General features: G+C 38.9%; 1 protein-coding gene across 9 annotated transcripts in view; it reads left to right on the forward strand.

The window, feature by feature from the left end:
- Positions 1 to 9,846, forward strand: part of LOC147316003 (equilibrative nucleoside transporter 1-like) — a 42,896-nt gene extending 33,050 nt beyond the window's left edge. For 7 of the 9 annotated variants that reach the window (XM_086259109.1, XM_086259105.1, XM_086259107.1 and 4 more), the window contains 5 exons: positions 841 to 926; positions 1,179 to 1,287; positions 2,187 to 2,272; positions 5,392 to 5,594; positions 6,788 to 9,846. In XM_086259109.1, coding sequence (XP_086115235.1) covers positions 841 to 926; positions 1,179 to 1,287; positions 2,187 to 2,272; positions 5,392 to 5,594; positions 6,788 to 6,899 — 596 coding nt within the window. In that variant the 3' untranslated portion in view covers positions 6,900 to 9,846. The remainder of the gene's footprint in view (positions 1 to 840; positions 927 to 1,178; positions 1,288 to 2,186; positions 2,273 to 5,391; positions 5,595 to 6,787) is intronic. The other 2 variants (XM_086259112.1, XM_086259104.1) reach the window with 2 other exon arrangements.
- Positions 9,847 to 9,876: the final 30 nt, after the last annotated feature.

A 9,876-nucleotide genomic window follows, 5' to 3' on the forward strand; every position in this document is an offset into this window, starting at 1 on the left:
CACAAACCTGTTTTCTATTAAGTGCAATCTGTAGCTCACATGTGCTGTTGGCAGCACTCAGTAAGCTCCATCCTCGCCTGTTTCCTACGATGAAACACTTTGGAAATTGTACTTTTGTTTCTCTTGTTAGATTAGACAAAGACATGATTTAAAAAGATTGCATGTGACTGGTAAATGGGATTCAGACTGCAGGGCTTTATCTCCATCCAAGGCTTCAATCTGCTTGCTTCATACAAGTCTTTCTGCCAGTGTAATTACAGGCGTGGCAGCCACTATTCCTAAGAACCCCCTCACCCCCCACCCCAACTTCCTGTTAACTGTTTAAACACACAAAGACAGTTTAGAAAACTGCTCTTTTTTCGCTTCTTTATAAAGAGCCAGGCAAATGATGCTTATCAGCTGAAAACCTTTAAACATTCAGCTGATGTGTGCCTACCTTTGCCCACTTTTTTAATGCTAGAAGTGAAAATAAACCCCCTCCTCACTTCTGCACAGCTGCACATATGATGATGAGGCTGCACGATTAGCATTAAAGCGGGTGAACAGAGCTGCAGGAATCCAGGGTGGAGGTGGATTCCTGCAGCTCTGGAGGTTTTAGAGAAAATAAATGGGAAGTCATCTTGTTTCGGGAGTTCTTACCATGTTTCCTTTGATATGAAAGGTTATTTTCTTGAGTCAGTGTAATTTTATAGGGAGTAGGAGTACCTAATGGGAACCCTTTTGACATATAAGATGTAACAATGGGGATCTTGTGTGTACACCCACTCAAATATAGTAATGATGCTCTAAACTCCAGGTGCTGCTTGACCAATAAATAGTTTGGGTTTTTTTTCCCCTGAGAACGTGAAGCTGAAAAGCGGCCGGTGGTGAATCTCATGGAAGATGAGACCAAACCCACCTCGTCTGTGTTTAACATCTTCAAGCAGGTGAGATGAGAACTTATAAGGCAGAAACTCCGGTTTTGTTACCGGCAAAACTTTTGAGTCTTTTTTTCAAATCATAAATATCGTGTATTGAGTTGCAGAAGCTTCTATCACATTAACTAGTTACTACTGAAGCTGTGCAGCCAGCAATCTCATTACAAGTCGGACATTATCTGTTCCATGCAAGCATTTTCTACCTGTGTGACAGACTGGTTACGTAATATTGATAAAGCTCTTCTTGTTCTCTCTAATCAGATTTGGGTGATGGCTCTGTCTGTGTGCTTCATCTTCACTGTCACCATTGGAGTTTTTCCAGCCGTGACCGTCGATGTCAAGTCGACAGTTGCTGGTGAAAGTGCCTGGGGTGAGTCTGCAGGTCCCTTTCATACAAACAGTTACTGTTACAGTAATCAGTGAGCCAGGAATTCTGAAAATCTGATATTGGAGTTGGATGACTGCTAAGAATCTTTAACTCCTAAACTCCAGCAGTAATGGAAACTGCTCTCAACTTCTTCTCTGAAAGTGGTCGTTACAGTGGGTTTTTTGTTGGACACTCTTCCCCAGAAGGATTTGTCTCCTTCCAGGATTGAACTGGGAATCATTTGCTTACCCATTAACCTCCAATCATGATATGGGGAATTTTTAAGGCCTGGACAAGTTATTGAATTTCATTCGCCTTCCAGTTCTTATAAAAATGAAATAATCATGACAAGAAGATTACAAAAACTGATCAGATCCTATCTCCTAGGGGGTGCCTGCTGGTTGACGTGGATTCCAAATGTCTGTTTTTTGAAAGGCTTTTAGTTCAACGTGCTATGAAATTGCTGCTCATTTTCTCTGTTTTCACACACGAGCTGTGTTTTTAGAAATCACAGTGTTTCCAGCAGTGCTGTGGAAAATATCCAGAATTCAGACTTAAGTGTTGTAGAGTCACTAAACCTGACATTTGTGCTCATCTGCATAGTTTCATTTGAAAATATTATGGGCGAGACTTCATTTATGAACTTCAGAGCAGCCTGTAAAATTCTAGAAATTATTTCCATTTAAACATCATTTTTCTATAAGGTTTAAAGTGTCACCAGATCAGTTTTAGAAATTACTTTGGTGTTCTCTGGATCCCTCCGTAAAAGTGAAAGCAAACTTCACCTCCTCCTCTTAAACCAGCAGAGGTTTAATGGATTCCTGTGTATTTTTATTTGAGGAAAGCATCTCTGCAGTCTTGTTGCTCTTGATTACAGTCGGTTTGTTTTGATCTCTTTTCAGAAAAGTACTTCATCCCCGTGTCGTGTTTCCTCCTTTTCAACGTGATGGACTGGGCTGGCAGGAGTCTGACGGCCATCTGTATGTGGGTCAGTAAATCACAAATGAGATTTCTTACCAAAATTACCAGTGAGGCCACATCACGAAGCTAAAAAAAAAAAAAAAGCCACAGTTAGTTGAAACTTGTTTGCTGTGGAGCCAATTTTTCAGGTTTCAGGTGAGTGCAGAGCTGGCTTTGTTTGTTTGTGAGCTCGGTCCAAATAGCTGCACAGCCAAGTTAACAAGCCTTTATCCATCAAAAACTCACACATTGAAAGTATATAATACACTACTTAAGCGTGTTTTAACCTGTACAAATATGCAGCGATGACAGTGACCAGTGCTTGAACCAGATGATCAAGTATTCTTGATTATTAACTCCTTTAAATGCATTTACAAACAACATTAAAGAAAGCCTCTGGCTGCATAAAATGTTTGCCCTTGTATGAATAACTGAGTCATGAAGGGAACGATGGAAAAACAAAAGACGTTCAGGGACGAGCTTTTCTGCTGAGATCAGAGGTTTGTATTGGAGGAAAGAGTGTGTGTGTGTGTGTGCGTGTGTGTGTGTGTGTGTGTGTGCGCGCACATACGTGTTGTGCGTGTAAAGGGATTTTAGGGGTCAAAAAAAAGTGACTGGTGTTTTTCAGGGTTTGCTAATCTTTCCCTCACATCTGGATGAACAATGGGTCCTGGGTAGAAAGGCAGAAAGCCCTCGGGTGTCTGTTTCCATTGTGAAATAATTTTTGGATAACTTTTATTCTCCTACAAGCTTTAATAGACTGTTTTAGGTTTGCAACAGAGATGCATAAATATTTTAGCTGATATTAAACTGAAAATCAAGTGGCAGTCATCAATATTTATCTGGTTTGTTACATCAGTTCTGCTAAATATTCCAAAAGTATGTAATAAAGACATTTTTATGCAGAAGACTTCACAACAAAACAAAAAGCTTAGTGTCGTCAAACTCGTAATTCAAAGTTTAAAATCTGAGTATCTGCTGAGAATTTCACAATTGATTCATCCTGAGCTGTTTTTTTTTTTAAATGTTCTTGAGTCTGGAGATGGTTACCTCGATCCTATTAGGCCCCAGTGTGCCTCGCCCAGGCTGGGGAGTCTCCTCCTAATCTAAGGCCGGCACTACAAAGCAAGTTAAGCACGCCCAGGATCTCTGTCTTTCTTATCTGGCTTCTCTTACTCCAACTTCAGTGTTCAGTCTGACAGGGTTTTTATCAGCTTGATTATATCCCACTGACCAATTATGTTGGTTGCAGTGGTAAGGCACAACTTTTACTCTAAAGGCAGATGTTCTCTGCAAGTTTCACTGCAGCTCAGAGATTAACAGTCGGTGTCTTCCATGCAAACTATTGGCAGCCGCTGCAATCTGCTAGCAATCAAAGCGATTACAAGGAAGCCTTTGGTGCAGCAGCCTCTTTGCAACCCATTTCACCTGCCAACTAGAGCCTTTTAAGACTTTTAGGATCGATACTGATATTTGGTGATTTAAAAATCCGATATTCTTTCTTTTCTTTCAAATACACAAAACATTAAGTGATTTCCCATTTGTTATGTAGTTATTTCTGAAAACTTATGCAGATGACATGATAATATACTTGGAAACTATCTTGTTTTCCTCATGTGGTGTTACCAGCTCTGCTTGGATCGCCTGTTTGTGGCATTTTTGTGTTGCAAACGGGGAAGCTGCAGAGCGCCCTCTGGTGAACAAACCATGCTATATCAATATGCGCGCCATGGTTGATGGGTGTTTCTTCCATCACTTCTTTATGCTGTTGTCATTTATCAATCCTATGTTATAAATACATCATCAATCTCTAGTAACCTCTTGCCAACTGGTCAGACAATACACGTTTTTCCCAAGCGACCGCTGGTTGCCAGGGGGTTGCTTAACCAGTCTCTAGGCCCAGTCAGCCCAGCGTAGCTACAAGTGCATTGACTTGAAGGAGGCGGTGTTTGCAGCTGATAACCAATCACAAACGTGTGACAGGGCCATCCAAACGGATGATTTTACTAAGGAAGGCAAAACATATATAAAAAGATTAAGATATTAAACACATAATCCAGTCATTTGATAATGATGAAAATCCTACACACTGGCACTTGCATATTTAAAAAAACAACAACAACAAAAAGAAAGAAGTTCATCCTGTTCACCAATTCTCAGCGTCATGCTGATGTTTGTTTTTAGAATCATCGCTTCCTTTCTGGTAAAAACATTTATTCAAACCTTTTGAAACCTCATCCAGAAAAAACAAATTACCAAGAAGGTCAGATTTCCTGTGCGGCAGAGGAACTCATCTAATTTAATCATCAAGCCCAGTACAATCTGTTGACGTCCTCTGACCTGGCAGGAATGCAGCTTCTCGCTGCAGATAACGCTTGTCAGCTGATTCCGCACCATGTGATGTGTTTTTTAAATCGTCAGATGAAAGATTGGCGACTGTTTTCCTCTCTTTGTGATTCCACATCTGTGTTTGTCCTGTGGAGTTAATGCTGCTCGAGCCTTTTGGAAAGTCAAAAAAATCGAGAGCACGTTGACGTTGCATGATATTATTTTATATCGCTGACATAGGGGGAAAAAATCACACTAATTTCTCTAGAATGCTGATTCTGTGTTTTTGGGCTCATAACAAAAACGTTTAGGAACCACTGCTCTAGAAGATTTCTATATTTAACATATTACATCTTTTAGGGGAAAATGCTCTTCTGTTGAAGGGCTTTACTATATATTGAGTTAATACATGATAAACACATTATTTTATTTTGGATTTATATTCATTCAAAAGAAAAATCTTTGGGCTGTGAGAGAAGGCCTGAACTGAGTTTATTTTTACCTTCATTTTTTCTGGTCGGTGTAATTTTTTTGTTTTCTTCATGTTATTGAGACATTTTGTCATATTTCACATTATCTTTTGAGCTATTTCACAATATTTAAGTTGTTTTGTTATGTGCTGTGTTTAATCAACGAAAGTTTTTAATCTTATAAAATCTTGTTTTGTAATTTATCTATATCTCATTACTTATTGCATTCATGCCTTCTTTTGCATTGTATCTTATCTAATGCTAGTTTCTGGATACCAAACAGATCTCTTCAAATATTTTTTTTTTGTCTGACAAACAATCAATACTCTTTGTGTTTCTCTCTCTCCAGCCGGGCAAGGACAGCATCTGGCTTCCTATCCTCGTGGGCCTGCGGGTCGTCTTCATCCCCCTCTTCATGCTCTGTAATGTCCAGCCTCGTGTGATTTCCCAAACCGTGTGGTTCAGCCATGATGCCTGGTACATCATCTTCATGATTTTTTTCTCCTTTTCCAACGGATACCTGGCCAGCCTCTGCATGTGCTTTGGACCCAAGTAAGGACTGCTCACCTACAAATCACAAACCCATCGGGGCGGGGGGGAGAAATATTTCCTGCCTGTCCTAAAACCTTGTTCCTAACAGGACCTCTAAAGGCTAAATGAAATCAAAACAATATGAAAACTATTAATTCGTACACATCTGCTGACTTGGCTTTTGAGAGCTACAGAAGCCAAGTCGGTGAATAAATCATTAAATAGTTCCCATTTCTAACTTCAGTTAAAACTGCGAACCACATACAAATTTGATCAAATGTAAAAATCAAATGAATTCCATTGAAAGCTGCTGGTTGTTTTAACTCTGTGTCCACACTGAGGTAACTGCAGCATGCTTTTACTTTAATGATATCCCCAAAACAAACATAACATGTAATAGCAGAGAGAAAATATTAAAAATTGATGCCTAACGTAGAACCGGTCGTATGTGTTTCTACCTAAAGCAGCAACAAATCTGGCACCACACTACTGCAGACATCAGTGGCTGTGAGCAGGGCTGAAAATGATGCCAGTGCTCAAGTTTCCAAATCTGCATTTCCTCTGGTGACCATTTGAGGCCGGCTTCATAAACCTAACCCATCCCCATAGACTCGCATGTTAATTTGGGATATGAATAGACTGGAAAACAAACAACATTTGGCCTCTGTGGATTGTTTCTCTCCAACACTACATAACTTTCAGTTCTCAAATGTGTTTGTGGAGATAATAATCTGAATTTCAGGAGTGGGACCGTGCCTCCATACATGCCCCTTCTTCTTCTTTGTCTATATATTACGCCCCTGCACTATAAGCTGTTTGCTAATAGGCCTTCCGAATTCAAACAGTACCTTTTTGTTTTTTATGAAACGAAAGTTTTCATTGAAGGTAGTCTAACCAGCCAGACAATCCCCTCTCCATATTCTATCTATAAGATAAACTCACCGTTAAGACTTCACCAGCTGTTGAGTCATTATCTCCAACCTCAAAATCCCAGAATGCTTCAGTGCCAGTGTTCATCAGAGCCCAGCTACCTGATTCAATCTTCAAGTTTTACCCAAGCCATCAGCTACTAGAAACCCTGTCAAACCTGAATGAGGATGGTACTCCCAGCTTGTGAACCATTTCTCAAAAAGCACCAAAGCAGAACTGACACTCCACTTTGTGTTCCTTAACGACTCATTCTTAACTGATTTTATCCCTCTGTCACCTTACAGGAAGGTGTCGCAGCACGAGGCAGAGACGGCGGGGGCCATCATGGCCTTCTTCTTGTCCCTCGGCTTGGCACTGGGAGCTGCTGTCTCCTTCGGTTTCCGGGCTGCGATCTAAAACCTGCAGTAGAACCTCAAGTAGATTTAGGTGGACCATCCTTTCCTCCAACATCTTCCCTGTCATGATCCTGTATGGGAGCAGCTTTCAGTAACAGAGAGGAGACTGCACAGCAGGCTAGAGGACCTCAGTTTTCGACATGTGTACAGTTGAGACTCATCCATTCAACAAGAGCTGAAATGGGATTTTTTTTTTTTCAGCAGCACAGTGTGCAAACCTTTGTTTCTCCTGTTTTTGAGGACATTTTCTAATTGGTAACCACTGATCAGATCAATATTTGGAGTGGAAATCAAAACCAAAACTTTTAGTTTTAGTGTACTTGTTATAGAAGAGCACAAAGTCTTTACAGCACAGACTCATTGATCAACTGTTATTTAAAAAAAACAAAACAGGATTAAAATGTTTTAAAATAAGTTACTTCAAGGAATCATTTTTAAAGAACAAATGTCGTTAATGAGGTTTTTAGATGGTGCTCGGTGGCTCATTCAGTAAATTGAAAACGTTTACACATCAGACATGAAACGCAACTGTTAATCACTCCAGACCGTTGCAGTCTTTAACGCGGATCAAGCCAAATAAATGAAGACAACACGGGAAAATCTTGAACTCTGAAGGGAAATCTTGACCCATCACTCGGTTAAGGAACTGCTTCACTCCTCTCTGCTCAGTTTTTTTTACTCAACAAAGACGTCAAAACTCAAAGAATGTAAAGATGGACTGAATCCTAAAGCGGAGGTTATAAATAACTTTTTTTTTCTCCTGCTGAATCTTCTTTGTTTTAGCGAGCGTTTGTAGTTTCAGATTATTGTTATTATTATTATTGTCTCTCTTGCTTCAGTTTGACTCATCCAGATGTCACACGTTTTGTTTTTTTCTTAAATTGCTGCGTCTACCTGATAAAAATGAGACTTTGTGAATAAATGCATCATGAACATGCAAAACGTGCAGCCGTCAGTCACGTTACATGGCAATGTGAGCGAGATTGGGACTTTAAAAATGGCGTATTTTCTCTTTTAAATGTTCTGTACGTTTTATAGCAAATGTAGTTTTTAGCTTATTTTGGGGAGCCGTTCGTATCTCAATAGGAGATAAAAATTGGTCATTTGTTGCATTTTGGTGGCCTTGTAGGGCTTTATTTTCTAAGAAGTCTGCTTTAATTGTACACAGGATTCATATGAATACTAACAGCCTGCTTGTTTATAAGCACTCTGGTCTGGGCTTCTATAGTCTGTTTGAATGTGGGTAGGAATCTGTCACAGGCCATTAAAATGTTGTATTTCACTATAAAGTCATTCTGTGTATTTTTAAGACTTTGGCTCCTCTTGTTGGTCAGTTTTGGAAATGCAGCACTTCACGTCTCGGGACATTTCAGTGCTGAAGAAACTGTTGAAGAAAAGAAAAGAAATCCATACTATAAAAATACTCTATGTAAATTCAAACAAAAACAACAAAGCTGGGGACTGTGGTGTAATTGCTTTCCAAATATAAGCGATGCCAAGCCCATTCAGTTCAGTCTTATTCATGTAATGCCAGTTCACACCAGCAGCTGTCTCAGGGTGATTTATATTTTTCAGTCTTTAGTCAGATCCCTGTTAGTTTTAGCTTTTCTTCCGGGGATTCACAGACAGGATTTATATTGTAAGGTAAGGACCCTGCAAAATTAAAGCAGAAAGGTCTCCAGTGAGCAAGCACTCTGTGACAGTGGGGAGGAAGAACTTCCTTTCAACTGGAAGAGACCTCCAGTAAAACCAGGCTGAAACCTTTCACCCTTAAAAAGAAAAAAAAAAAAAAAAAGATTTCTTCAATAGATCTTTTTCCATCTTCACTGAGTTTAGTCATTACATTACAGATTACAGTGGGAGGGAGTAAAATGTGAACATTTATTCCATCTTTGATTTCACCTTCTCTAAATATAGGAAGACAGCATGCTTCACATCAAGATAAAACCTGTAAATAACAGTAAATGTGAGCCTCAGCTCCTTGGTGCTGCACATGAGCCATAAGTCATTTACAATACATTAACAGACGCCTCATCTCTTAACCAGAATTCTCAATTTTTGCAACATTAAATGTGTTTAGATATGTAGGAATATACGATAATCCTACAGGATAAAAACTATTTTAAGTGTATTATTTAGGAGAGAAAATGAATGTATTCTTTTCAAACTCTGGAGATTTACAATTCTAAATCACTAGTATCAAAAGCAGTGTTACCAAAAAACAAACAAACAAACAACCCCCTCCCCAAACATTTTCCACATTATCAATCAGGAAAGAAACACATGAACTATTACTATGTATACCATGTGCTTTATTAGTCCACCAGGTTTATGTCACAGGTGCCCTAAATCAACAGCACTGTTAATTACTAGAATCCTGTTTTATCCACCAGTATGCACAAGCCCTTTGATCAAACTGATATTTTTATCCCTAAAATATAATTGTTATTCAAATGTTCAAATTTGCATCCACAAAAAGGCTAAAGTATTTTTTTAAGATGCCAAATTAGTTTACTTGCATTCCTGAACAGTTGAACTGTTTAGTTTATTAATCTGACCTCAGATTTCCAGTGTGCCAGCTCGAGTATATAAAAACATGATTTCAGGTTAAACAGGGTTTTGACAGATTCCGAAAATGTTTTTGAACAGGTCTTACACATTTGTTAAACCCTGTATGTTTATATGTAAATACAGATATTTACATATATAAACACAGTGGAATCTTTTTAATCCCTTTGGCAAAATGAATGAATCCAAACCTATTGCATTCATTTAATTTGTGTTTGAAACACAAATTAAATGAATGCAAAGAAAAGTGTGGTTTCTTTTTGTTACACTTGTGTGATGATCAGATTTTGGATTAAAGGTTTGGTTAGTCTGCAGAAAATATTCACATTTCCCAGTTAAGACAACTCTTCATATACACGACATACATGTGTTGCTTGCTGGTCCTTTTAGATGCTTCCATCAAGGAATAA

Source organism: Aulonocara sp. 'chitande type north' Nkhata Bay, linkage group LG13, assembly GCF_057382095.1.
Source record: "Aulonocara sp. 'chitande type north' Nkhata Bay isolate Kocher_YH1m ecotype deep benthic linkage group LG13, A_spYH_male_GT1.1, whole genome shotgun sequence".
NCBI lineage: Eukaryota > Metazoa > Chordata > Actinopteri > Cichliformes > Cichlidae > Aulonocara > Aulonocara sp. 'chitande type north' Nkhata Bay.